Here is a 27,981-nt window from a genome sequence, read left to right as displayed (position 1 = left end):
GGGAGGCAGCAAAAGCAGTGCTAAGAGACCAGCGTCTGTGCCTTGAGGAGAACCAGTTTATTTGGAATCTTGTGGGCAGGCACTGGGCCCTGCTGAGGACACCCTGTGTCAGGCCTGGGCACTGGCAGCTGCCACCCTGCCTGCTCTCAGGAGCCCCCTCTGTTTGGTGTATACCTGAGCCTTCTGCCCCACCCATCCCTGCCCAGATACCCCCCAACTTCCTGGTCTGAACTGGCATCCGCCCTGGGGACTGCTCTCCAGGAGCCTGTATCCCGCTGTGCTGGTGGCTGCAGGCAGGGTGGGAAGTTGTTGGGTGGTGGGCAGGTGTGGTCTCTCTGTGCACCTGGGAGAGTCCATGGTCCCTGCATCCTGCCTTGATGGGTCAGAGTCAGCAGGAGGGTGACTGGTCAGAGCCTCTGTCCAGAAGCCCCTCTGCTCAGCCAAGCCATGTCCGAGGGCTCTTCCGAGACCACACCTTGTGGCCAGGAGAGGGGCTGCCAGCCTGGAGGGGTGGTGGTATTGGTGTTTGTAGTTTTTAATCTGTAGCCCAAGAGAGCAGGCAGCATCACCTCTATGCCCTGCAGCTCTGGGGTCTGCATGCACAGCTGTTGAACATCTGCAGGGTGAGCATGAGCCGCCGGCCAGGCGCGCTGAAGTCTGGGCAGGGCAGCTCCAGCTGCTGCTCGTAGGAACCGAGGGGGTGGCAGCAGCTGCAATGGGTGTCCACTTGCTGGGTGTCAACGCTGAAGCTGCCGAGAAGCCAGGGCAGGGCAGGGTCAGGGTTCAGAGGTGCCGTGGGTTTCCCTTCCAGAAGGTTCCCCCCATCCCCAGCTGTGGGGATGTGGATCCTAAGTACCCAGGCAAGGACCTACCCACCCTGTAGGTGCCAGGGCAGGGGCTGTAGTGACAGGGGGCAGAGTGGCCACCTGACCGACAGCGTAGGCCTGAGCTACGTGTGGAGTTAGGAGTGGCAGATGGGCCCTAACTCTGGCATAGCACCGCGACTAGGCACTTTTGAGTACCATTTCCTGTAGTGGGTCCAGCTCAGGCCAAGACTGGATGCAGGGAAGGCCTGACATGGCTCACCTGGTAGAGGAAGCACAGGCACCCTCGCAACGGGTCATGGTCACGTTGGCTGTGCACCCCTTGAATGTGATCTCCTCCTGCCATTCCCGTACACTGCAGGCCCCTGGGAGCCAAGACAGATAGCTGAGCTGGGGCATGGGGCTCCCCCTGCTCTGGACATGTCCTGCCATCAACCTTCTGGATCTCGCAGAGCTCAGGCCTCAGCTGTGCGCAGGAGCAAAGGAAAGCTGTTCTTTCCTTGATTGGTATGGTGGAATCACTTAGGTGGAGGGTTTTCTTAGAGGACACCAGAAGCTGAGCCCTGGGCCTCGTGAGCTAGCCTTGTTCCCCTGTCTCTTCCTCCCTGGGGCTGAACTCTGACCTGTGGGTTTGGGTATCTCCGGTCTGCTGGACCCAGGACCTACAGCAGGCCGAGGACGGGATGTCAGTGTCCGCACAGGGGGCTCCCTGCACCCCAGCTGTGGGAGGATGGAAGTAGAGCATGCCCCATGGTCTAGGCCATGAGAGGCTGGAGGAGCCCAGGCCAAGTGGGGCCCTGCACAGAAGGCCCTGTGACAGCTGGTGTTGGTAAGCCCCTCGGCATGTGAGCAGCACTAGCAGGGCAAATGGATGCAGATAGTGGCAAAGCCGGCATTAGAAATGGCCAATGTGGACTGGGCATGGTGGTTCATATCTATAATCCCAGCACTCAAGAATGGCTTATGCCTAGGAGTTCGAGACCAGCCTGAGCAAGAGCAAGAGTGTACAAAAATAGAAAAATTAGACTCGGCACTTGTAGCTCAGTGGCTAGGACGTTAGCCACATACGCCAGAGCTGGCGGGTTTGAATCCAGCCCGGGGCCTGCCAAACAACAATAATGGCTGCAACCAAAAAATAGCCAGGCGTTGTGCAGGCGCCTGTGGTCCCAGCTACTTGGGAGGCTGAGGCAAGAGAATCGCTTAAGCCCAGGAGTTTGAGGTTGCTGTGAGCTGTGATGTCATGGCACTCTACTGAGGATGACAGCTCAAAAAAAAAAAAAAAATGAGCCACGTGTGGTGGTGTGTACCTATAGTCCCAGCTAGTCAGGAGGCTAAGAGAGGAGGTGCCCTTGGGTTCAGGAATTTGAGATGGCATTCTGGTTGGGGCAACAGAATAAAAATCTGCTTCAAAAAAAGTGTCAGTATGGAACTTGAGTTAAAAAGTTAAGAAAGACACTCAAGACAGAGATGAAATACTCTGCCTGTATACCCATCCCTGGCTGCACCCAAGTTCTCTTGGTACCCTGCCTGGCCCACTTCTCTGGGAGGGCTTTCTCTGGAAGGTAGAACCCTGTTGCCCCAATGGTCCTCTTCTCCTGACCAAATCCTATATCCCCAACTCTTTCTTGGGGCTACCTTCTGATTAAGCAGCCTACACCTAGGGAAGGACCTGTCTCAGGGAAGGACCCAGGTTAAGATTGTGCCAGCCTGCAGAGGTAAGCCGTCACCCTCAGGGAGATGAGAGAACTGGTAGTGTTGCTGAGATATCTTGCCTGGGTAAGGCGTAGGTACTTGACAGAAGCACAGTCTCTGGGTGGATGTCATGGGAGGGACATGGCTTGGTGGCGGGGGGCGGGGGGAGGGCTTGGGCATGCTTAGCCTGAGGGCAGTGGACTTGCTCTCAGGCCGGAGGGCGAGTGGAAGCTCGGAAGAACTGTGGCGAGGAGCTCTGGAGTGAGCCCTGTCTTTCTGGCCTGGCTTTGCATGCAATGTGTCCCCTGGGATAAGTTAGTTCCCTGCTACACTGACCACCTTATTTCCTCTCTAGCTGTAGGGAGGGTTGTATTGCTGGAGCCCAGGGCCCTGCCAGTCCTAACATCCTCTGAGCTCCCAAGGGGACAGCTATGGAAGATTCTTGGAGGTGTTTTCCAGCAGGGAGGCCAGGACTGCAGCAGGGATTGTGGGCACAATGAGCCAGTGCAAGAAAGATACCATCTAGGCCCAGAGAGGAAGGAGTCCAGATGGGTGGCTAGGTGCCTATTGGTAGGAGGCACCAAAGATAACGGGAGAAAGACATGAAGCCGTGCCTAGGCAGGTCTGAAACGGGCCTCTAGACCTGGGCCACCATGGGGGCCTAGAGGCACATCTAGGCAGGCACTGGGGGGAGAGGGAGAAGGCATGCGAAAGGGCAAGGCTGTGAGTAGGCTGAACACTGAAAGGCTGGGGCGTGCTTCACAGAGGCCACTTACCAGGTGTGCTGTATGGAGGAGTGACCAGAGAAGACGAGGAGACAGCAGAGGCAGCTGTGCTTCCATGTGGACTGAAGGAGCTGCTTGGGAAGATGGAGGTAGGCAGCGGGGTGTTATTAGGGTACCTGGTGGTAAAGGACGTGGCTGGAGAACTTGGTGAGCCTGGGTGGGGGACGTGAGTGGTAAGAGAGGTGAAATGCCGGGTGCTGGCTTGAGAAGAGGTTGCAAGAGGAGTGGGGGTGTGGGCAGTGGTCCTGAGTGTGGACGAAGACACTGAGGAACTAGAGGCTGGGAGGTGGGACTCAGTGGGAAACAGAGGGAGAGGGGATGTGGAAGATGGAGCAGAGGGGGTGAAAGAAAGGGTGCCATGGGGCAGAGTGGAAGAAGGGAAAGCAGAAGTAGACACAGCTGTAGTCAGGGGTAGAGTAGAAGAGGGTGTGGGTGAGCCTGAACTCAGAGTGAAGGAATGCACGGGAGCAGACATGGCAGAGGGGGAGGTGGAAGCATGAATGGATGATGTCCAGGTGGAAGGCTGTGAGGAGGACCCGTGAGCAGACACAGACGATGGAGACAGAGAGGATGGGGAAGTGGTACTGGGTGAATGTGGGGATGAAAGCAGAGGATTTGTGGGTGAAAAAACAGTGGTGACAGAACTAGGGTTGGGGGAACGTGGGGTAACAGACAATGAAAAAGGAGGAGTGAAGCTAGAGTTCTGCGTCAGTGAAGGGGAAGAAAACGAAATAAGGGAGGAAGAGGTTTTGGCTGTGGTGAAGGGGCTCAGGGGTAGGCTGGTTGTGGTGAATGGCAAGGTCGAGCCTGTGGCCTTTAGTGTTGTAGTTGGGCGGCTGGTGGGCGTAGATGTTAGTGTGGAGTTGGAAGTAGGAATCTCTGAGTGTGTTGGGGTGCTGCCTTGGTGAGCTGTTTGAGTGACCAAGGAAGTAGAGCTTGGTGGAATGTGAGTGGGAAGTGTGGTGTGGGGGTGCAGCGGTGTTGGAGCGGTGCTGGTGGTCTTGAATGACGTTCCAGTGGGTGACCCTGTGGTGTGTGGAGTCGAGCGAAGAGAGGCTGTAGATGGGGTATGTGTGGTGTGGGGCGTGTGTGGACGGCCATTGGTTAGGGTGCTGCTCTGGACCATTGTAGGTCCAGTGGCAGAGGTGGTGAGTTTCGGGGTGATGGTGGTGGCTATGGAAGTGGTGGGCTGATGGTGGGCAGTGGAGGCAGTTTGTGAGTGCTGGGAGGGGGAGGTTTTGGTTATGGTGAAGGAGCTCAGGGGCAGGCTGGTTGCAGTATATGATGAGGTTGATCCTGTGGCCTTCAGTGTTGTAGTTGTGAGTCTAGAGGCTGTAGACATAGGCGTGGAGTAGGAAGTGGGAATCTGTGAGTGTGTTGTGTTGCTGCCTTGGTGAGCTGTTGGTGTGACCACGGAAGTAGCGGTTGATGGAACGTGAATGGGAAGTGTGGTGTGTGGGTGTGGTGGTGTTGGAGCTGTGCTGGTGGTCTTGAAGGACGTTCCAGTGGGTGGCCCCGTGGTGTGTGGAGTGGAGGGGAGCGTGCTCGTTGATAGGGTGTGTGTTGTGTGGGGCGTGTGTGGACTACCATTGGTTGTGGTGTTAGTATGGAGCATGGTGGTCCCAGTGTGTGAGGTGGTGAGCTTGGGGGTAATGGTGGTGGCAGTGGAAGCAGTGGTCTGGTGGTGGGATGTGGAGGCAGTTTGTGAATGCTGGGAGGAGGAGGTTTTGGCTGTGGTGAAGGCGCTCAGGGGTAGGCCGGTTGCAGTATATGGTGAGGTTGAACCTGTGGCCTTCAGTGTTGTAGTTGGGAGCCTAGAGGCTGTAGACATAGGCGTGGAGTAGGAAGTGGGAATCTGTGAGTGTGTTGTGGTGCTCCCTTGGTGAGCTGTTGGTGTGACCATGGAAGTGAAGGTTGATGGAACGTGAATGGGAAGTGTGGTGTGTGGGTGTGGTGGTGTTGGAGTGGTGCTGGTGGTCTTGAAGGACGTTCCAGTGGGTGGCCCCGTGGTGTGTGGAGTGGAGGGGAGAGTGCTCGTTGATGGGTTTTGTGTTGTGTGGGGCGTGTGTGGAGTCCCATTGGTTGTGGTGTTAGTATGGAGCATGGTGGTCCCAGTGTGTGAGGTGGTGAACTTGGGAGTGATTGTGGTGACCTTGTTCATACTGGTCGTGGCAGGGGAAGCAGTGGTCTGGTGGTGGGATGTGGAGGCAGTTTGTGAATGCTGGGTGGAGGAGATTTTGGCTGTGGTGAAGGCACTCAGGGGTAGGCTGGTTGCAGTATATGGTGAGGTTGAACCTGTGGCCTTCAGTGTTGTAGTTGGGAGCCTAGAGGCTGTAGACATTGGCGTGGAGTAGGAAGTGGGAATCTGTGAGTGTGTTGTGGTGCTGCCTTGGTGAGGTGTTGGTGTGACCACGGAAGTAGAGGTTGATGGAACGTGAATGGGAAGTGTGGTGTATGGGTGTGGTGGTGTTGGAACGGTGATGGTGGTCTTGAAGGACGTTCCAGTGGGTGGCCCCGTGGTGTGTGGAGTGGAGGGTAGAGAAATCGTAGACGGGCTGTCTGTGGTGCGGGGAGTGTGTGGAAGGCTATTGGTCGGTGTGGTGCTCTGGAGCATGGTAGTTCCCGTGTTAGAAGTGGTCAGCTTAGGGTTGATGGTGGTGAGCTTGGGAGTGATGGTGGTGGCACGGGTAGGGGTGGATTGGTGTTGGGATGTGGAGGCAGTTTGTGAGTGCTGGGAGGTGGAGGTTTTGGCTGTGGTGAACAGGCTCTGGGGTTGGCTGGTCCTTGTGAATGGCGAGGTCGAGCCTGTGGCCTTCAGTGTTGTAGTTGGGCGGCTGGTGGGCGTAGATATTAGTGTGGAGTTGGAAGTGGGAAACTCTGAGTGTGTTGGGGTGCTGCCTTGGTGAGCTGTTTGAGTGACCAAGGAAGTAGAGCTTGGTGGAATGTGAGTGGGAAGTGTGGTATTGGGGTGCAGTGGTGTTGGAGCGGTGCTGGTGGTCTTGAATGACGTTCCAGTGGGTGACCCTGTGGTGTGTGGAGTCGAGCGAAGAGAGGCCGTAGATGGGGTATGTGTGGTGTGGGGCGTGTGTGGACGGCCGTTGGTTAGGGTGCTGCTCTGGACCATTGTAGGTCCAGTGGCAGAGGTGGTGAGTTTCGGGGTGATGGTGGTGGCTGTGGAAGTGGTGGGCTGGTGGTGGGTAGTGGAGGCAGTTTGTGAGTGCTGGGAGGGGGAGGTTTTGGTTGTGGTGAAGGAGCTCAGGGGCAGGCTGGTTGCAGTATATGGTGAGGTTGATCCTGTGGCCTTCAGTGTTGTAGTTGTGAGTCTAGAGGCTGTAGACATTGGTGTGGAGTAGGAAGTGGGAATCTGTGAGTGTGTTGTGTTGCTGCCTTGGTGAGCTGTTGGTGTGACCACGGAAGTAGAGGTTGATGGAACGTGAATGGGAAGTGTGGTGTGTGGCTGTGGTGGTGTTGGAGCTATGCTGGTGGTTTTGAAGGACGTTCCAGTGGGTGGCCCCGTGGTGTGTGGAGTGGAGGGGAGAGTGCTCGTTGATGGGGTGTGTGTTGTGTGGGGCGTGTGTGGAGTCCCATTGGTTGTGGTGTTAGTATGGAGCATGGTGGTCCCAGTGTGTGAGGTGGTGAGCTTGGGAGTGATTGTGGCGACCTTGTTCGTACTGGTCGTGGCAGGGGAAGCAGTGGTCTGGTGGTGGGATGTGGAGGCAGTTTGTGAGTGCTGGGAGGAGGAGGTTTTGGCTATGGTGAAGGCGCTCAGGGGTAGGCTGGTTGCAATATACGGTGAGGTTGAACCTGTGGCCTTCAGTGTTGTAATTGGGAGCCTAGAGGCTGTAGACATTGGCGTGGAGTAGGAAGTGGGAATATGTGAGTGCGTTGTAGTGCTGCCTTGGTGAGCTGTTGGTGTGACCACGGAAGTAGAGGTTGATGAAACGTGAATGGGAAGTGTGGTGTGTGGGTGTGGTGGTGTTGGAGCGGTGCTGGTGGTCTTGAAGGACGTTCCAGTGGGTGGCCCCGTGGTGTGTGGAGTGGAGGGTAGAGAACTAGTGGACGGGCTGTCTGTGGTGCGGGGAGTGTGTGGAAGGCTATTGGTCGGGGTGGTGCTCTGGAGCATGGTAGTTCCCGTGTTAGAAGTGGTCAGCTTAGGGTTGATGGTGGTGAGCTTGGGAGTGATGGTGGTGGCAGGGGAAGGTGTGGATTGGTGGTGGGATGTGGAGGCAGTTAGTGAGTGCTGGGAGGTGGAGGTTTTGGCTGTGGTGAACTGGCTCTGGGGTTGGCTGGTCCTTGTGAATGGCGAGGTCGAGCCTGTGGCCTTCAGTGTTGTAGTTGGGCGCCTGGTGGGCATAGATATTACTGTGGAGTTGGAAGTGGGAAACTCTGAGTGTGTTGGGGTGCTGCCTTGGTGAGCTGTTTGAGTGACCAAGGAAGTAGAGCTTGGTGGAACGTGAGTGGGAAGTGTGGTATTGGGGTGCAGTGGTGTTGGAGCGGTGCTGGTGGTCTTGAATGATGTTCCAGTGGGTGACCCTGTGGTGTGTGGAGTCGAGCGAAGAGAGGCTGTAGATGGGGTTTGTGTGGTGTGGGGCGTGTGTGGACGGCCGTTGGTTAGGGTGCTGCTCTGGACCATTGTAGGTCCAGTGGCAGAGGTGGTGAGTTTCGGGGTGATGGTGGTGGCTGTGGAAGTGGTGGGCTGATGGTGGGTAGTGGAGGCAGTTTGTGAGTGCTGGGAGGGGGAGGTTTTGGTTGTGGTGAAGGAGCTCAAGGGCAGGCTGGTTGCAGTATATGGTGAGGTTGATACTGTGGCCTTCAGTGTTGTGAATCTAGAGGCTGTAGACATAGGCGTGGAGTAGGAAGTGGGAATCTGTGAGTGTGTTGTGGTGCTGCCTTGGTGAGCTGTTGGTGTGACCACGGAAGTAGAGGTTGATGGAACGTGAATGGGAAGTGTGGTGTGTGGGTGTGGTGGTGTTGGAGCTGTGCTGGTGGTCTTGAAGGACGTTCCAGTGGGTGGCCCCGTGGTGTGTGGAGTGGAGGGGAGAGTGCTCGTTGATGGGTTTTGTGTTGTGTGGGGCGTGTGTGGAGTCCCATTGGTTGTGGTGTTAGTATGGAGCATGGTGGTCCCAGTGTGTGAGGTGGTGAGCTTGGGAGTGATTGTGGTGACCTTGTTCGTACTGGTCGTGGCAGGGGAAGCAGTGGTCTGGTGGTGGGATGTGGAGGCAGTTTGTGAAAGCTGGGTGGAGGAGGTTTTGGCTGTGGTGAAGGCACTCAGGGGTAGGCTGGTTGCAGTATATGGTGAGGTTGATCCTGTGGCCTTCAGTGTTGTAGTTGGGAGCCTAGAGGCTGTAGACATTGACGTGGAGTAGGAAGTGGGAATCTGTGAGTGTGTTGTGGTGCTGCCTTGGTGAGGTGTTGGTGTGACCACGGAAGTAGAGGTTGATGGAACGTGAATGGGAAGTGTGGTGTATGGGTGTGGTGGTGTTGGAACGGTGATGGTGGTCTTGAAGGACGTTCCAGTGGGTGGCCCTGTGGTGTGTGGAGTGGAGGGTAGAGAAATCGTGGACGGGCTGTCTGTGGTGCGGGGAGTGTGTGGAAGGCTATTGGTCGGTGTGGTGCTCTGGAGCATGGTAGTTCCCGTGTTAGAAGTGGTCAGCTTAGGGTTGATGGTGGTGAGCTTGGGAGTGATGGTGGTGGCACGGGTAGGGGTGGATTGGTGTTGGGATGTGGAGGCAGTTTGTGAGTGCTGGGAGGTGGAGGTTTTGGCTGTGGTGAACAGGCTCTGGGGTTGGCTGGTCCTTGTGAATGGCGAGGTCGAGCCTGTGGCCTTTAGTGTTGTAGTTGGGCGGCTGGTGGGCGTAGATATTAGTGTGGAGTTGGAAGTGGGAAACTCTGAGTGTGTTGGGGTGCTGCCTTGGTGAGCTGTTTGAGTGACCAAGGAAGTAGAGCTTGGTGGAACGTGAGTGGGAAGTGTGGTATTGGGGTGCAGTGGTGTTGGAGCGGTGCTGGTGGTCTTGAATGATGTTCCAGTGTGTGACCCTGTGGTGTGTGGAGTGGAGCGAAGAGAGGCTGTAGATGGGGTATGTGTGGTGTGGGGCGTGTGTGGACGGCCATTGGTTAGAGTGCTGCTCTGGACCATTGTAGGTCCAGTGGCAGAGGTGGTGAGTTTCGGGGTGATGGTGGTGGCTGTGGAAGTGGTGGGCTGGTGGTGGGTAGTGGAGGCAGTTTGTGAGTGCTGGGAGGGGGAGGTTTTGGTTGTGGTGAAGGAGCTCAGGGGCAGGCTGGTTGCAGTATATGATGAGGTTGATCCTGTGGCCTTCAGTGTTGTAGTTGTGAGTCTAGAGGCTGTAGACATTGGCGTGGAGTAGGAAGTGGGAATCTGTGAGTGTGTTGTGTTGCTGCCTTGGTGAGCTGTTGGTGTGACCACGGAAGTAGATTTTGATGGAATGTGAATGGGAAGTGTGGTGTGTGGGTGTGGTGGTGTTGGAGCGGTGCTGGTGGTCTTGAAGGACGTTCCAGTGGGTGGCCCCGTGGTGTGTGGAGTGGAGGGGAGCGTGCTCGTTGATGGGGTGTGTGTTGTGTGGGGCATGTGTGGACTACCATTGGTTGTGGTGTTAGTATGGAGCATGGTGGTCCCAGTGTGTGAGGTGGTGAGTTTGGGGGTAATGGTGGTGGCAGTGGAAGCAATGGTCTGGTGGTGGGATGTGGAGGCAGTTTGTGAATGCTGGGAGGAGGAGGTTTTGGCTGTGGTGAAAGGGCTCAAGGGTAGGCTGGTTGCAGTATATGGTGAGGTTGATCCTGTGGCCTTCAGTGTAGTAGTTGGGAGCCTAGAGGCTGTAGACATTGGCGTGGAGTAGGAAGTGGGAATCTGTGAGTGTGTTGTGGTGCTGCCTTGGTGAGCTGTTGGTGTGACCACGTAAGTAGATGTTGATGGAATGTGAATGGGAAGTGTGGTGTGTGGGTGTGGTGGTGTTGGAGCTGTGCTGGTGGTCTTGAAGGACGTTCCAGTGGGTGGCTCCGTGGTGTGTGGAGTGGAGGCTAGAGAACTCGTGGACGGGCTGTCTGTGGTGTGGGGCGTGTGTGGAAGGCTATTGGTCGGGGTGGTGCTCTGGAGCATGGTAGTTCCCGTGTTAGAAGTGGTCAGCTTAGGGTTGATGGTGGTGAGCTTGGTAGTGATGGTGGTGGCAGGGGAAGGTGTGGATTGGTGGTGGGATGTGGAGGCAGTTTGTGAGTGCTGGGAGGTGGAGGTTTTGGCTGTGGTGAACAGGCTCTGGCGTTGGCTGGTCCTTGTGAATGGTGAGGTCGAGCCTGTGGCCTTCAGTGTTGTAGTTGGGCGCCTGGTGGGTGTAGATATTAGTGTGGAGTTGAAAGTGGGAAACTCTGAGTGTGTTGGGGTGCTGCCTTGGTGAGCTGTTTGAGTGACCAAGGAAGTAGAGCTTGGTGGAATGTGAGTGGGAAGTGTAGTATGGGGGTGCAGTGGTGTTGGAGCGGTGCTGGTTGTCTTGAATGACGTTCCAGTGGGTGACCCTGTGGTGTGTGGAGTGGAGCGAAGAGAGGCCGTAGATGGGGTATGTGCGGTGTGGGGCGTGTGTGGACGGCCGTTGGTTAGGGTGCTGCTCTGGACCATTGTAGGTCCAGTGGCAGAGGTGGTGAGTTTCGGGGTGATGGTGGTGGCTGTGGAAGTGGTGGGCTGATGGTGGGTAGTGGAGGCAGTTTGTGAGTGCTGGGAGGAGGAGGTTTTGGCTGTGGTGAAGGAGCTCAGGGGCAGGCTGGTTGCAGTAAATGGTGAGGAGGATCCTGTGGCCTTCAGTGTTGTAGTTGTGAGTCTAGAGGCTGTAGACATTGGTGTGGAGTAGGAAGTGGGAATCTGTGAGTGTGTTGTGTTGCTGCCTTGGTGAGCTGTTGGTGTGACCATGGAAGTGGAGGTTGATGGAACGTGAATGGGAAGTGTGGTGTGTGGGTGTGGTGGTGGTGGAGCGGTGCTGGTGGTCTTGAAGGACGTTCCAGTGGGTGGCCCCGTGGTGTGTGGAGTGGAGGGGAGCGTGCTTGTTGATGGGGTGTGTGTTGTGTGGGGTGTGTGTGGACTCCCATTGGTTGTGGTGTTAGTATGGAGCATGGTGGTCCCAGTGTGTGAGGTGGTGAGCTTGGGAGTGATTGTGGTGACCTTGTTCGTACTGGTCGTGGCAGGGGAAGCAGTGGTCTGGTGGTGGGATGTGGAGGCAGTTTGTGAATGCTGGGAGGAGGAGGTTTTGGCTGTGGTGAAGGCGCTCAGGGGTAGGCTGGTTGCTGTATATGGTGAGGTTGAACCTGTGGCTTTCAGTGTCATAGTTGTGAGTCTAGAGGCTGTAGACATTGGCGTGGAGTAGAAAGTGGGAATCTGTGAGTGTGTTGTGGTGCTGCCTTGGTGAGGTGTTGGTGTGACCACGGAAATAGAGGTTGATGGAACATGAGTGGGAAGTGTGGTGTGTGGGTGTGGTGGTGTTGGAACGGTGATGGTGGTCTTGAAGGATGTTCCAGTGGATGGCCCCGTGGTGTGTGGAGTGGAGGGTAGAGAACTTGTGGACGGGCTGTCTGTGGTGCGGGGAGTGTGTGGAAGGCTATTGGTCGGGGTGGTGCTCTGGAGCATGGTAGTTCCCGTGTTAGAAGTGGTCAGCTTAGGGTTGATGGTGGTGAGCTTGGGAGTGATGGTGGTGGCACGGGTAGGGGTGGATTGGTGTTGGGATGTGGAGGCAGTTTGTGAGTGCTGGGAGGTGGAGGTTTTGGCTGTGGTGAACGGGCTCTGGGGTTGGCTGGTCCTTGTGAATGGTGAGGTCGAGCCTGTGGCCTTCAGTGTTGTAGTTGGGCGGCTGGTGGGCGTAGATATTAGTGTGGAGTTGGAAGTGGGAAACTCTGAGTGTGTTGGGGTGCTGCCTTGGTGAGCTGTTTGAGTGACCAAGGAAGTAGAGCTTGGTGGAACGTGAGTGGGAAGTGTGGTATGGGGGTGCAGTGGTGTTGGAGCAGTGCTGGTGGTCTTGAATGACGTTCCAGTGGGTGACCCTGTGGGGTGTGGAGTGGAGCGAAGAGAGGCCGTAGATGGGGTATGTGTGGTGTGGGGCGTGTGTGGACGGCCGTTGGTTAGGGTGCTGCTCTGGACCATTGTAGGTCCAGTGGCAGAGGTGGTGAGTTTCAGGGTGATGGTGGTGGCTGTGGAAGTGGTGGGCTGGTGGTGGGTAGTGGAGGCAGTTTGTGAGTGCTGGGAGGGGGAGGTTTTGGTTGTGGTGAAGGAGCTCAGGGGCAGGCTGGTTGCAGTATATGGTGAGGTTGATCCTGTGGCCTTCAGTGTTGTAGTTGTGAGTCTAGAGGCTGTAGACATTGGTGTGGAGTAGGAAGTGGGAATCTGTGAGTGTGTTGTGGTGCTGCCTTGGTGAGCTGTTGGAGTGACCACGGAAGTAGAGGTTGATGGAACATGAGTGGGAAGTGTGGTGTGGGGGTACGGTGGTGTTGGAGCGGTGCTGGTGGTCTTGAAGGATGTTCCAGTGGGTGACCCTGTGGTGTGTGGTTTGGAGGGGAGGGAGCCTGTGGATGGGTTGTGTGTGGTGCGGGGAGTGTGTGGAAGGCTATTGGTGGGAGTGGTGCTCTGCAGCATGGTAGTTCCAGTGTCAGAAGTGGTCAGGTTAGAGTTGGTGGTGAGCTTGGTAGTGATGGTGGTGGCACGGGTAGGGATGGATTGGTGGTGGGATGTGGAGGCAGTTTGTGAGTGCTGGGAGGAAGAGGTTTTGGTTGTGGTGAAGGGGGTTAGGGGGAGGCTGGTTGTGATCAATGTCGAGGTGGAACCTGTGGCCTTCACTGTTGTAGTTGGGAGGCTGGTGGGTGTAGACTTTGGCATCGAGGTGTTGGGAATCTCTGAGTGTGTTGGGGTGCTACCTTGGTGAGCTGTTGGAGTCACCAAGGAAATAGAGCTTGATGGAACGTGAGTGGGAAGTGTGGTGTGGAAGTGCAGTGGTGTTGGAGTGGTGCTGGTGCTCTTGAAGGACGTTCCAGTAGGTGTCTTCGTGCTTTGTGTGGTGGAGGTCACAGAGATGGTGGCATGGTAGCGTGTTGAGTATTCTGGGTGAAGTGTCTGAGGTGTTGGGGTCCGTGTTCCCGGGGAACTTGTTGTCTGGCCTGGATGTGTAGTGATCCTTGTGGTGGTCTTTGTGCTCGTTGCTGGCCCAGTGTTGTCTGGTGTCTGGTTCACAGTTGGGCCTGTTGATGCCTGGTTGGTGGTCTCTGTGGGGAGTGGATAGGTGTCATTCTCAGTGCCCCCTCTCAAGGTCCCCATTGTGCCCCTGGTTCCTCTCTTGTTGAGGCCCTGGCTGGCCTTACTCCTTCCTGTACTGCTGGGGACTTGCTGTGGGTGTCCTTGGTGCTAACAGTCTGTCCTTAGGCTTTCCTTGTGTCCTTTCTGCTCTCACTGTCTCTGTGCACCTGTGGCTGGGTGGGAACTGGCTTGCATCCCCCTTTCCATCCCAGGTGTGTGTCCCTGCCTGGCCCCTCTGGTCCCTCTGGCCTGTGTGTGTCAGCTTCCCTGGTGCTCCTGCTGCTGCTTCTGCTGTTTGTGAAATGCAAGGTCTGCTTTCTGGCCTGGGGGAGGCCTGGTGCTGGGCCCTGTGCTCTGTGTCCTTTGCCACCCCACAGCCCTGTGACTCACCCATCCTCAGGCTGGTCCCCGATACTGCTGAGGTTTCAGGTGGCACTGTTGTCCACATTGTGGACTGAGCCGTCAGTTCTGTGGCTGGACTTAGAGAGGATGCTGTGGGCTGGGTGGTAGCCCGAGTGATTGTTGATCTTGTTGCTGTCGGTGCTGGCACTGTTGTGCGTGGGGTGACAACCGTGGTGGTTCTGGGAGACTCTGCAGTAGACACCCACCAAGAACACCGCTGTGGCTCTGTCTGCATTTCCCCAGGCTTGTGTCTGAGGTTTGTAACCTCTGCTATGTTCCAGGGACCTTTTTGTTGTTCTGGATTCAGTGTCCTTAGGGACAACTCCTCTTGCATTTCCCATGGCCTCCCACAGTCTGCCTGGCCATGGTGGCCTTGGTCCTGGACCAAGGGCCTGGTTCACATGTGGGCTGCTGCCCACCCCTCTGTCCCCTTCGCTCATATGAGACCCTCTAGGATCCCTGGCAGTGGAGGGTGCTGCAGGGGCCCATGGCTAGGTGCAGGGAGGCCCCAACCCCAACCCGCCAATCCTGTGTCAGAGGGTGAGGAGTGGCCACACTCATGGTCAGTGTGTTTTTTACAAACGTTTTTCTGACAAGTCTCCAGCTTTGCTCAGAGCACTGGGAATTCAGATGCTCACAAGAAGGGCCCTGCCCTGCTCCAGACCCCTCCCTCAAGCAGTCATTTGGGGGCTGAGCTGGAGGTGAGTTACCTTCCGTGGAGCTTGAAGAGACCGTGGACTTGGTGGAAAGGCCCGAGGGCTTGGCTGTGAGTGTGGTCAGAAGCTGGGGTGTCTGGGAGGGGCTTGGCCGGGGCTCAGGGGTGCTGGGATGCCCCATGGTGCTGTGGGCTACTGTGGTGGGCTGGACTTCCGTGGGTAGAGAGCCTGGGTGGGGCATGTGTCGTTTGGGTAGGCAGAGGAGTGCCTGCACATGGTTTGGGAGACTCTCCTCTCCTACCCTCTGAGCTCTAAAGCCTTGTAGGACCCTGGGCTGGATGTGCTGGCGGTTGTGCACAAGGGGACAGCTGGCCTATGGCCCCAGAGGGCAGCATGGCCTCCTGCCAGGCTCCTTCATGGCTGACCTCCCTGGTAAAGGTCACACTTTGTACTCTGTGGCACGTCCAGTGAGGGTTATGGAGCAAGCTGGGGATCAGCCGGGACCCGAGCCAGGCCTGGCCCCCACCTCTGACTTCTTGGCCAAACCAAGAGACTGCACAGGGCTGTCCACACCCGCCCCCACCCGTAGGCAGAGGCTTGGCTCCTGCCGGGCTGTCACCTTGGCACCCAGAACGTATGTAGTCACCTGTGGTGGGTGGCCATGGCGTGGCAGGCGGCACTGAAAGAGGAGGGGTAGTCAGGCAGTCACCCACGCCCATGCAACCTCCCCGTCCCAGGGAACCTGCACCAGAGATGCCCACTGAAGGCAGGGCTGGGGGCTGGGTGCCAGCAGCAGAGGGGCTGCCGTGCCCCTTCCTTCCTGGGAAGGCTCCAACTGTTCGTCCCTTAGCCTGGGCCAGGCATTTCAGGCCCAAAATGGAGATGGGGATACCCCTCAAGGCCCCAGGAGCTCAGCCTGCCTTGGGGGCCTGGCAGGGGCAGCTGATCAGACTTACCGCAGGGCACACATGATCCACGCTCATGGTCGAAGTACTCGTCCTGGGAGCAATTGTAGCAGCCTGGGGTAGGGACAGCCAGTCTCAGTGAGCTGGAGCTCTGCCCACCCTCTCTTACCCATGACACTCGAGGCAGACTCCTCAGCCACAGCAGCCTCACTGGCCCCTCTTCCCAGCCAGACCCCCTCTGGCTTGGGCCCCACCCTTCTCTTCTGCTCCTCTGGCATGGACCCAACATGGGACCCTCCTCTGTGTTTCTTGCTTGCCCGTAGGGACACCTCCCCATCCAGACACCTGCACTGCTCTCTACAAACTGCTGGCTGCAAATGCTGGCCCTTCCCACTTCGGGAGCCAGCACCATGTGCAAGCCTCCCCAGTCTGGTCACTGCATGCTACCTCATAGCCTCCCTGCCCCTGTGCTGGTCCTCCACCTCACTCCCATCCAGCTTTTTAACCCCAGGAAGCCTGCCTTGGAGCAGGGAGCCCACCACGGGCCTCACAAGGGCCCCACCACCTTCCTCACCTCCTTAGAGTCCTCATCCCAGCGTCTGCCTCTGCCAAGGCTGACCTGCTGGCTCCGTGCTGTAGATGCCCTGCTCTCCTGCACACCCACCTGCCTGGCTCTGCCCCTGTAGTTGCCTGACCATGCTTTCTGCTTCCTTATTTTGTTTTCAGGCATCTTCCCCTGTCCAGAAGGGAAGCTGTCGGAGGCCAGGGTGGTTTGTTTTGTGTAAGACCATGTCCCTAAGCCAGATCCAGGCCTGGAGCACAGAGGTGCTCAGGACACACTGCCGGATGAATGCACACATGTGCGTGAACGAACAAGCCCCCCACGCTGTCCTGTGCTATGTCCTGACTGCTGATACCTTCGATGTTGGTGTCCAGGAGGCTCTCTGGCTGACCGGGGCAGAGGCAGGGCTGGTAGTGCCATGTACAGTTGGCCTCCTGTGTGTGCTGGAGCTCCCCGCTGCCGCCTGCTTGCGTGTGGGTGTTGTAGAAGTCACAGTAGATGGCTGGGAGGAAGGACACCGTCAGTCGGGGGGCTCGCCTTGACTCAGGACACAGAGTGGGGCAGACATGGGCATGGAAGGTTTAGATTCTTCCGGCATCCTCCCTCCAGGGTTGGGTGCAGGGACCAGAGCAGCCCTGCAGTCCCTGGGTGGTGGGGCCACCTGGAGGGTGGGGTAGTGGGTAGGGTGGTCACTCACGGCAGAAAGTGGGAGTCCTCCAGTCAACGCACACGCCCTTATCCAAGCAGGCTTTGGCATAGGCGGCCACAGTGTCGCATAGACACTCACAATCCCCGCCCGTGTCGCACCCGCATGCATCATGCACACAAGCCTCATAGTAGGGCAAGTGGTACACCTGTGGGACCGGCTGCCAGTTAGTGTTTGGCCTCCCTGTGATGGCCAGGTGCCAGGCTTTGTGGCTCCAGGGGTTGGATGTGTGGTGAGGCTCAGTGCCCGGGCCTCTGTGACTGTGTGCACGTGGCATCCCTCCCTCCTGCCTCAAGACCCCCAGTGGGGCCAGGCATGCGGGCCACACCGCAGCCCCTCTGGCCTGCACACCAGCCCCTCCACACCCCCGTGCCGCATCCCAGTGGCCCCCATGGAGCCTCAGCACTGGCTGGCGCTCCCTCCTCTCCAGTCCTCACAGCCCTGGGGGAGGTCCCACGTCATCCTCGTACCTCCTCGATAACCACTTAGCTCCCAGGGACTTGGACCACCCAGAGCATCTCCTGAGTGAGGCTGCAGAGCTGCCAAACACCCCACAGTGCCCAGAACACGGTGGGCAACCCTCCTCTCCAGCAGTGGGTCTGGACCTTTCTATCGCCTGCACCACCTGGTCCCTGACCAGTCTGTGGCCCTGCTGTGGAAGACCCTCCTCCCGCTTCCCAACCTGGGCTGGAGCATGGCTTGGCACCCCTGCCTGCTGGCAGCAGTGCTCCCACAGTCAGGGACCCCTGCCGTGGGGCCCACCTTGCTGTGGCAGGCGGCGAAGGTCTGACTGTTGATGATGCTGCACTTGCGTTCGGCCCAGGAGCGGCGGAAGGCATTGAGGCTGCAGGGTTCCGCCAGGAAGCTCACGTCCCCACACAGGGGGCTCTCCTTCCATGAGTTCACGAACTCCAGCTCATTGGCGGCCACATATTTGCTGCGCGTCTCAAAGTCATCCTTCATGTTTCCATTGTAGTTGCCACACAAGCCACAGAGGGCGTCCTGCAAGTGGGTGTCAGTGTCAGTGGGGGTCCATGGGCTGTGGGCATCTGCCCCACCTGAGACTACCTGGGGCCCTGGGGTGGCAGGTACCTGGGAGGCACGGCCGATCTTGATGAAGATGGTCATGTGCTTGTTCCAGATGAGAGTCAGGCTGTACCTTCCCGGGATGCTGATATCCAGAATGAGGTTCAGGGAGCTGGGCTTCACCCTCAGGTGAACGTGGGGGTCTTCCCCTGTGACTGTGCAGTTGCCATCCGCCAGCACAATGGACAGGCCCTGTGGAGTAGGGCCATCACAGGGCTGCTTATCCCCCTGCAGTCCCCTAGGCCACCTGCTGAGAGCCAGCTCTGGGCAGAAGGTTCTGGTGCACAGAAACAGGGCTGAAGCTCAGGCTTCCCAGGTGCCCTGCTCTCTGCTTGGGGCAGGTCCAGCAGCCACTAGTCCTGGGCATCAAGTCAGGAAGTGGAGACGGTATCCCTCCCTCATGCTTCATCCTGTGGGGCCGGTGGGTTGGGCCCTTCCACCCTTCCTGCCCTGTAAGGCCCTGCCCCACTGCTCACCCCTGAAAAGATCTTGATAGCCCGGGAGCACGTGACCCCCGACCTCCCACAGATGACATTCTCCGTCAGGATTTTGAAGGTGGGCTGAGAGTCATTGGTGCCACAGCCATCCTGCAGGGAGGGGGTGCTGAGGAGGAGCCCTGGGGGCTGACCCCTTTGGTCCTCGGCTGCCCGCAGCCCCGGAGGTTACCGTGGCCAGGATGTACTCGCAGTTGCCATCAAACACAAAGCGCTGGCCGTCGAAAGTGACCACGTGGCCCTCCCCGTAGAGGGCGCAGGTGGATGGACAGTGGGGGCTCTGCTGGCATGTCCACTTTCCCCTTGAGCAGGTGCTGCAGGGACGGTGGTTGTGTATGGGGCCTGCAGCCCTTCCCCACTCTGGGCGTTGGCCTTGGGTTTCCCAGGGGGACATCTGCACCTCCAGGGCTCTCCAAACCAAGGTCTCCCCACATCCAGGGCTCTAAACCCACAGAGCTCTGAACCCACAGGGTTCTTCCTATCTAGGGCTCCCCACCCACAGGGCTACCTATATCCAGTGTTCACCAACTCAAGGGCTCCCTACATCCAGGGCTCCCCACCCCAAGGGCTCTCCACATCCAGGGCTCCCCACCCACAGGGCTTCCCACATCTAGGACTCTCCACCCCAAGGTTTCCCCACATGCAGGGCTGCCAACCTCAAGGCTCCCCACCTCTGGGCTCAGGGCGCCTTGCCTGTCCCAGATGGCCCTGGGGTAGGCTCAGGGTCTCCGGGGTTTTGGCTCACCAGGTCCTGCAGTCAGTGTGGAGCTTGGCCCCCCCTGGGTAGGAGGTGCCTGCAAACTCACATGGGCATTCCTCGGGGGGCACACACTGCCCGCTGGCATTCTCATAGAGACCCTCTGCGCAGACGCAGCCGGGCTCACACTTGGTGGGCACCTGCAAGGAGGGCAGCCTCAGCTGCCACTGCCCCCAGTCCTGGGTGCTTGTGAGACCCTGGCATCTCTTCTGCACCCCCACTCCCCTGCTCTGCCCCTCTGGAATCCCCCCAGGCACGCCCTGGCCAGGCGGCCCCCCCACAGTGCTGGAGGTGGCCTTACACAGGGTGTGCCCGTGGCCAGCAACTGGCACGTGGGGGCGCATGCAGCTCCAAATTTGTTCTCGGAGGACTGGCTGCAGGACTGAAATGTCTTGAGGGCTGAGCAGGAAGCTGGGGGGGAAGACGGGGTGTGAATCATGCGGACCCAAGGCTGCCTCCCGTCCTGCCCCACCAGCCTGTGACCAGTGCTTACCGAAGAACATTTGTGGCCGCCCAGGGCAGCTCAGCCGCCCACCTGTGCAGTGGCTACAGGGGAGAGACACAGTGAGCCCTGAGCCCTCCTGCTGGGGCCACCCCCCCCCCACGCCGTCTCTTGCCCCCTCACCAGGCCACGCCGTCAATCACCGTGGACTGCCCAGCTGGGATGAGCCTGCTGCCCTCCAGCACACAGGGGCACTGAGCCCTGCGCACGCACTCGCCCCTGTGGTTCAGGTAGGTGCCCTCTGGGCAGTTGCAGCCATCCACAGGCACGGCGCTGGGCTGGCACTCCGCCGCGCGGTCAGACAGTGATAGGCAGGTACGGCCGCAAGCCCGGCTGTCGTAGCTGAACGTGCGGTTGCCTGAGCAAGGGATGGCTGTGGGGAGACCTGGGAGTCAGGACTCTGGGGGTGGCTGGGGAGGAGCTGTGCTGCCCTGGCACCCTGCCTGCGCCCCCTGGGCACTCACTGCAGTTGTCCACGCTGCTTCTCCAGCCCCAGAGCAGGATGCCCCGCGAGGAGCACGCGTGTGCGTAGCTGCCCAGCGTGGCGCAGATGTGGGGGAAGGTCTCCTCATAGTTGCAGGCCTCATACACGCACCTCTGTGGCAGAGCACTGGCTGTGGGCTGGCCAACAGGCCCCTGTCCCCCAGGATGTGTGGCCCCAGACCTTCCAGGATGCCCTCAGGTGCCCTCAGGTGTCAGCTGCTTCAGCCTCCACTGCCACCCTCCCCACGCCCCCACATGTCCCTACCTTGTAGAACGGTGCTGGGTTCACTGTGGCATGGCACCTCTCAAATACTGCACCCTTCCTCAGCAGCACTGAGCAGTGAGTCTCTGCACACACCTCTGGGGACAAATGTCCTGGCTGTCAGTGTCCCTTCCCCATTGCAGCCACACCCCTCCCAGGGACACACACTGGCTGTGCCTACAACAGGGGGGGCCGCCACTCACTGTTGAGCTGGCTCATGGAGCAGGGGTCAGTCTCTCGCTCCAGTGCAGCCGGGCAGTTCCCCGCCCTCCAGGAATCCACAAAGAGTGAGGCAGTGCCCTCTGCGATGCCCATGCTGGTCATGAAGTCATCAGTCGTGTCCCCGTTGAAGTTGCCGCACAGCCCTGAGCAGGCCAGGATGTGAGGGTGGCCAGGGCCAGCCCTGCCTCTGCCCACTCCTGACCCATAGCTCCTGTCTTCCCCTAACTGAGCCCCGGGTGAGAGGCCACTGCTGGCCCCACATGCTATATTCGTGAGGGCTCCCTGGATACAGAGGGTCAACCTGAGCCCTTTCTCCTCCCCTGGTCAAGACTGGGCCCAGTGGGGTTGACCAGCAGGGCAGGGCTCACCTCTGGTGTGGCCTCTGAATTGGGACCCAACGGTGACATACACCTGGAAGATGGGCTGTAGTTGGACCACAAGCTCCAGCCCAAAGGTAGTGGCCATCTGGAGGTGGGTGGACGTCTGCCTGAAGACCGTGATGTTGCCTGTGGGGATATAGTGCTCAGGGGCCACACCCTCCCATCGTGTCAGCTTGGGGAGCTAGGAGGTCTGGGTATGGGCCTTCAGCTTCTCACACCCTTGCCCCTTCTTGAAGGCCGCTGCCCCTGCTCTGTCCTGCCTCCCACACCCGGGGCCCAGCTGCTGAGGACATACGAGTCTGGTACGGTAGCCACTTGGGGTCTTCATTGTTGGTGATCACCCCATCCTGGGAGATCACGATTTTGACCTGGAGGAGAGTGGTTTGAGTCGGGCTGGGTGGAAGAGGCAGGGCCCTGCTGGCAGGAGCCTTGGGACAGTGCATGGAGGCCTTACTTGCTTAGACAGGTAGATGACTGCGGCCAGGGAGGTCTCTGAGTGCGAGTACCCGGACTTGTCATACACAGCCATGAGGGTGCCCTCATCGGGGAGCTGGGGACTCTGGGGAGTGGAGATGTGGCTCAGGCACTGGGGAGTGAGTGTACATCCTCCCTGCCAGCCTGGGGGCTCTGCCTACCTGGAGAAGGATGTAGGTGCAGCTGCCGTGGAAGCGGTAGGGCCTGGCATCAAAAGTCGTGACAAAGGAGCCACCTTCCAAGGAGCAGTGGCCAGGGCATGGGTGCTCTGTGCATGTCCAGCGGGCTGAGGTGCACTGGCTGCAGAGGATGGGGGTGATCCAGGGGTGGGTGGTGCCCATGGGCTGGAACAACCCTTCCCCACAGGACTAAGGCCCCCCACTCACCAGGTGTGGCAGGCAGTGGTGGTGATGTCCCCTGGGGCATAGATGGCCCCATTGAGCACGCAGGGGCACTGGGCGACTGGCACGCAGGTGTGGTTTGTGGACAGGTCATTGAGGACCGTACCTGTGGGAGTGGTTTCCTGAGCTCAGTGGGACCAGTGCCTCTAAGAGTCTTCTGGGCAGCCCTCTTGAGCCTATGTGGGACTTCTTACTCTGGCCCCTGTCTATATGTATAGCTGCCATGCCACGCCCTGTGTGGGTCATCCCTCACACCAAGTGCCCAGGCCCAGCCACCCTACCTGTTGAGGGGTAGGGTGACATGGACGTGTAATGTCCCTCAGGTCAGTCTGCCCCCCCCCACCCCCTTTCTGGCAGCTCTGGGCCCCTGGTGGACATGGCCTCACTCTACCGTGGGGTTTTATGTGTGGTCATGGGCCCTGAGGCCTAAGAATTTGTGGCGGGACTCTACCCTAACCTCTGCCCGGCATTGTCTGAGGTGAGCTGGTCAGTGGAGCAGGGTGGGTGCTGGCCAAACCTCACCTTCTGGGCAGAAGCAGCCAAAGGTACAGAAGCTGGAGCAGCGGTGCTGAGGGTTGGAGCAGGTCCGGACACAGGCCGATCCACACTCCTGGTACACCTGGCCGGCTGGGCATGGGCCCACGGCTGCGGCACACACAGCTTCAGTGAGGGCCTTGCCTCTGCCCCATGGAGGCCCAGGACTCAGCCCAGCCCTTCTGCCTCCCACAAGTGCCCCCCCTCGTGGAAGAGGGTGGATGTGGGCATCGCATCAGGTTGGGGGGCTAGGAGTTCTGGGTCTGGGCCTTCAGCTTTTGACACCTATTCCCCTTCTTGAGACTCACCACAGAGTCCAGGGTGCCGCCAGCTGCGGACAGGCTGACCAGCCATGCTGCACTGGCGGGAGTACTCTGACAGTGTGGCGCAGTGGCTGTCCTGCTGGCCTGGCTGGGCGGCTGCGGCCATGTCAGCCTGGCAGCTGAGCACGAATGGGCCCTTGGGCACGTTGCACTCAGGGGACACCAGGGCCAGCAGTTGGGTACAGATCTGGGCCTGGCAGAGGGCCACTCAGGGTCATGGGGGTCAAGGCCACACACCACACCACAGCATCACCCAAGCAGGAGACATCTGTGATTGTGGGGCCCTGTTGGCCTAGAGACCCTGTTAGACCCTTCAGGTCTCCCCACTACGGCCCCAGCCAGGTGACCCAGCCAGCTCACGTACATGCTTAGTCTGCCAGATAGGGGGCCTGGGGACGGCCTCATAAGCACAGATCTCATTGGGGTCATCCAGCTTCTGCAGGGCAGCGTACTTATGGGGCTCCAGGAGTTTGCCTGGGGGTGCAGGATGGGGAGTGGCAGCACCAGGGGTCCTGGCCACAGAGGGGCTGGGGCCTGCCCATCCTGCCCTATCCCACCTACCTTCTTCACTCAGAAACTCGTTGGCCGTCTTCCCATCAAAGTTCCCGCACAGCCCACACATACGGCCCATGTACTTCCTCTCCACCAGGACCTGTGGGCGGAGCGGCACTGTTGGGCGTCGGGGCAGGGGTCCCTACACCCCACTGTTGAGGCTGCTCACTCTTGATCCCTGGCCTAGCCCTCCCAGGCTCACAGCCCCTGCTGTCCACCCTCCCTGCTCCTCCTCAGCACCCCCTTTTCTTGGCACATCACCCTATTTTCAAGTGGAAAAACTGAATGACCAGCAGAGCCTGGTCAGCCCTGGCCCAGGATAGCAGCCAAGGGTTAGCACTGCTTTGAGGTTTGGCTGCCTGCAGGTTAGGCCTGCAGGGCTTACTAGGACTCCCACAGGGGGCAGCGTACCGTGAGGTGGGCATCTGGGTCCCACAGCACTTCCAGCTCCAGCTCCAGCTGCTTGGCCACCAGTCGCACACTCTGGCCGAAGGGTGTGATCTGGAGCCCGTTGCTGGTGTGGGGTAGGCTGATGACCCTGTGGGACGGAGCAGTGAGTGGCTGTCCCTCCATCCCTTGGTCCCTGGTTATCTACCCGGCCCACCCGGCCTACCCGATGTCCTTGACTGAGATGGTCGCCTTGCTCACAGTGATGACAGAGGCCCCCAGCTCCACGATGATCCGGGAGATGTTCCCATCCAGCCCTCGCCGCAACTGGACACTGAAGGTGGGGGAGGCGTCCTTGCAGGTGGCAGTGAAGACATAGTTGCACGTCCCCAAGAAGTCGTATACATGGTGGTCAAAAGTGGAAAAGTGGCCCGTGCCCCATGTGGAGCACCAGCCCTTGTCCGGTTCTGTGGAGAGTGGCACAGACTCAGGACCCTGTGCTCGCTGAGCAGGCAGGGCCAGGCTAGGCCCTGGAATCATGTGCTGGGTTAGGCCCAGCCCCCAGGCCCCACGTCCCCTGGCAGAGTGCACACACCCTTGGGGGAGCCCAGGCTGCCTTGTTGTTGGGGCCTATGCCATTGTCTGCCCCAGTGTTGTAGAACATGGAGCTCTAGTCCAGGGTCCCCCACCTCAGCAGGGCTGGGCCAGGCAACAGGTCACTTGTCTCCCTGGGCAGGGGCCCTTAGTGCACAGTGGAGTGTGGCTCTTCCCTAAGAGAATCCCTCTCATGGGGGAGCCCATGAGTATGGGCACCCAGGCTGTACAGCGTCTGCACCCGTGTGTGTGTGTGTGTGTGTGTGTGTGTGCGCGCGCGCATGCGTATGCGCGTGTGTGTCTGGGGGGTGGCCTGGGGATTGGACACTCCCTTGTGCACACTGGACCTGGGTACTCCACGCAGCAGGGACAGTGGCCTTGGTCTCTCTCACCTATCTGTGGAGAGTCCTCCAACCTCCAGAGGCCTGGGCTGGCAAAGAAGGTGTTGTCCAGACCTGTGTGGACAGGGCCCGTGGTCAATCATCTCCTATGACTCCACCTATCTCAGGGCTCAAGGGACATCTGCCTCAGAGCCCCTGTCCTGCCATGGGCTAGAAACGGAGCACTCAGCTTGAGAGGAGGGTATGTAACCCATGGGCACCAGGTTCTGAGCCAGGGCTCTTCACACACTCTGGCTCCTCTTCGTGTCCACAGCCATTTCCTCTCTCTCTGCTTCTAGTGCTAGCTTAATGTGTCTGCGTGCAGCTCCTCTTCTGTGCCTGTCACCAGGCCAGGTGCAGAGGTACACAGCAAAGGGCCCCACTGTTGGGACCCACACTGGTAGGGAGAGTGCGCACAACATGCACACACACAGGCAGGCAGAGTGCACGCAGCATGTGCACATACACTGGGCAGGCAGAGTGCACGCAGCATGTGCACATACACTGGGCAGGCAGAGTGCACGCAGCATGTATACATACACTGGGCTGGCAGAGTGCATGCAGCATGTGCACATACACTGGGCAGGCAGAGTGCACGCAGCATGTGTGCATACACTGGGTGGGCAGAGTGCACGCAGCATGTACACACACTGGGAAGCAGATTTCATGCAGCATGTGCGCACACACTGGGCAGCCAGAGTGCACACTGGGCAGGCAGAGTGCACGTAGCATGTGCGCACACACTGGGAAAGCAGAATGCATGCGGCATGAAAACACTGCATGGGGGCGGAGCAGAGTGCATGCAGCATTTGCGCACACAGGGTGGGGAGAGTGCACACAGCATGTGCACCCACACATAGGGTGGGGAGAGTGCACACAGCATGAAAACACACTGGGAAAGCAGAGTGCGTGCAGCATGAAAACGCTGCGGGGGCGGGGGGAGGCAGAGTGCATGCAGCACATGCCCCAGGAAGGCAGAGTGCACACAGTGTGTATATGCACATGCAGATGCAGGAGCACCAGCCAGAACATGCATGTGTGGTGGGTGGGCTTCCCCATGCATGAGGTAGGGCTGGGCCATTGGGGATGGGAGGGCCTCTCTGAGAAGGTGGCATTTGAGCAGGGCCATTGCCAAGGCAGGCAGGCAGTCAGGAGGGGTCCCCTGAAGGATCCCTGGGAAAGCAGGGCTGCTAGAGGGTCCCGAGACACTGGCTCCCTTGGCCCCCTCTGGCCTGCTTATCTGTCTACTGTGCCCTGATCTCTGGATGTACCAGGGAGAACACCAACTGTGGGACACTCAGCTTATGAGCAAGGAGAGGGGAGACTGGGATACTTGGGGCAGTGCTGGTATGAAAAGGCTGAGGACTGAGTCTGGGCCACCCAGTCTCCCTGTGGGGCCCACTCCTCATGGCTGCTCTTGCTACTCTTCTGCCTGGCAACCTTAAGAGAGCCCTGTCGTCAGCCCAGGACTATGGTGACCATTGACCAGATAAATGGCAGGGTGACTGCAGGATGATTTCCCTGCTCCCACACTCCACTCCTCACCCCAGGGAGGCTTTTCCCATCTTCTCCACCCGGACCATTGTCCCTGTAGCTCCCTTGGCCCACGGTGCTGGGTCCTGGCAGGCAGGTGACCAGGGCCTATATGGTCTCTCCAGACCCCTCTTGGGCCTTGACGCTTGTCTTGCCTACTGGTTAGCTGTGTGTGCCTGGTACACCCCTCAAGATGCATTCAGAAGGGTCTGTTCCTGCCTACATCCCAGCTGTGGCCCCCTTTAGCACTGATCACTGGTGGCTCTGGGCAACATGGGGGCAGGAGCTTGTGGTGTTCCAGTGACTGGAAAGGCTGGTGGCCTTGGACGTGTGAGGACATATTTGGCTGTGGTCCCCTTTGACCTTGAGATCACTTTCTGCTTGGCTGCACCTGGCTTATACCCATCCTCTTCAGGGTCCCAGCAGGCAGCGTGGCCTTTCCTTACAAGGGTGGTCTGCTGGGCTCGGGAGGCTCTGTGGAGGGCCTGCCACACAGGTCCTGGTCATCTGCCTGCCAGCGCCCACGGGGCCTGTGGCTCCTGAGTCTGGGTGCCCTGTTTGGGCTCTGGTCAGGGAGTGGGGGAGGATGGGAGAGTCCTGGCCAGTCTCCCCTGGGTCAGGCCCTCTGTGACTCAGTTTCCCCACCTTTCAGGTGGCCCTTGGTGGTCACCCCCAGTGGTGTAGACACCGCAGGCCCATGTTGGGTCTATCCCGCCCCCAGGTCTGTGTGTCTGGCTCCACTGTCCCCCAGGGGCTTCACTGGTCTATCACACCCCAGGAGGGCCCCCATCCCCTGAGTTCTTCCTTATCCTCTGGGGTCTGTCTGAACAATGACTCCCTAGTCTCAGAGGAGGCGTGTGGTGGACCACATCACTGTCCCTCCTGCTGGGGACTAGCTGTGCTTCCTTGACCCTGACCTATGGGCCCTGGGAGTGGGCTTATCTACCACCCCCGGCCATTCTCAGCCCCTGGATGGCCATGAGGCACTGGTCACTCGCTGTTCCTTCTGCACGCTTGGTGGCCCGGCCCACCCCTGCCCTTCTGAGTGAACCTCTGCTGGGGCCTCCCCCACCCACCCAAGCAGCTGTGGGTCCAGGCCCTGAACTCCCCCTGAACTGGACTTTGCTTGCCCCCATCCAACCCTCCCCCTGCCTGGCTACGTTCTGTGACCCAGGGACCCAAGTCCCCGCCCTTCCCCCCAGCACTCATGCCAGGCATATGGGGTGGGAGTCCCAAGCAGGGGGCTCCAGGGGGGCTTCCGCAGGGCTCTTGGCTGCTGATGGATGTGGGCAGGACTAAGGGAAAGGAGTGAGTCATGGGGCGCACAGTGGCCTGGGCACAGGGGCGGCTGCTGCCCCACCAGGTGGCGATGATGTAGTGGTCCGGGTGCCTCTGTCAGCATGAAGGGGCCCTAGGCTCCACCCAGTGGGACACCTTGGGGCTGGCTCCTTCTGAGGGGGGCTCCTGGGAGGGCCACTCCTGGTCTCTGACTCTGCTGGAGACTGGGGCCTTGTCTCCACCTGGCCTTGTCTCCGCCTCCCATCCGTCCGTGTCCACATGGTAGCCTGAGGCAGTGAGGCGAGAAGGCCTGGAGGCTTTCCCACGCACAGGGGGCCTTGGACATGCCGGGGTTTCTGGTGCCCCTGGGGTGTGGCCTGAGGCCCCCACTCACCAACACTGAGCAAGGCTCCCCCGCTGGACAGCAGCAGCAGCAGCAGCAGCCGTCCAGGCGTGAGCATGGTGCTACCCTGGTGGAGAAGGCGGCTTGGTGGGACACGGCCTGCCGCGGCTGGGTCTGGGCGGTCTTGC

At 59.1% G+C, this 27,981-nt stretch overlaps 1 protein-coding gene across 1 annotated transcript; it reads right to left on the bottom strand.

The window, feature by feature from the left end:
- Positions 1-36: 36 nt before the first annotated feature.
- On the bottom strand, positions 37-27,981 carry MUC6 (mucin 6, oligomeric mucus/gel-forming). The gene is made up of 33 exons (XM_053562711.1): positions 27,845-27,981; positions 24,652-24,714; positions 23,892-24,132; positions 23,690-23,816; positions 23,288-23,378; positions 23,091-23,200; positions 22,712-22,919; positions 22,392-22,514; positions 21,855-21,975; positions 21,630-21,768; positions 21,449-21,553; positions 21,290-21,362; positions 20,983-21,120; positions 20,596-20,757; positions 20,396-20,490; positions 20,112-20,244; positions 19,771-20,020; positions 19,639-19,691; positions 19,447-19,556; positions 19,134-19,285; positions 18,561-18,702; positions 18,371-18,481; positions 17,901-18,086; positions 17,571-17,810; positions 16,800-16,956; positions 16,458-16,604; positions 15,592-15,654; positions 15,282-15,314; positions 14,690-14,863; positions 13,968-14,168; positions 3,293-13,546; positions 1,087-1,189; positions 37-749 (listed from the first exon to the last, which is right to left on the bottom strand). The coding sequence occupies exons 1-33, from the start codon at positions 27,909-27,911 to the stop codon at positions 572-574; spliced, it is 14,550 nt and encodes a 4,849-aa protein (XP_053418686.1). The 5' UTR covers positions 27,912-27,981; the 3' UTR covers positions 37-571.

The sequence above is a fragment of the Nycticebus coucang genome, chromosome 14, assembly GCF_027406575.1.
Source record: "Nycticebus coucang isolate mNycCou1 chromosome 14, mNycCou1.pri, whole genome shotgun sequence".
NCBI lineage: Eukaryota > Metazoa > Chordata > Mammalia > Primates > Lorisidae > Nycticebus > Nycticebus coucang.
Note: the sequence above shows the minus strand (reverse complement) of the source record. Positions and strands in the feature narration are given on the sequence as shown.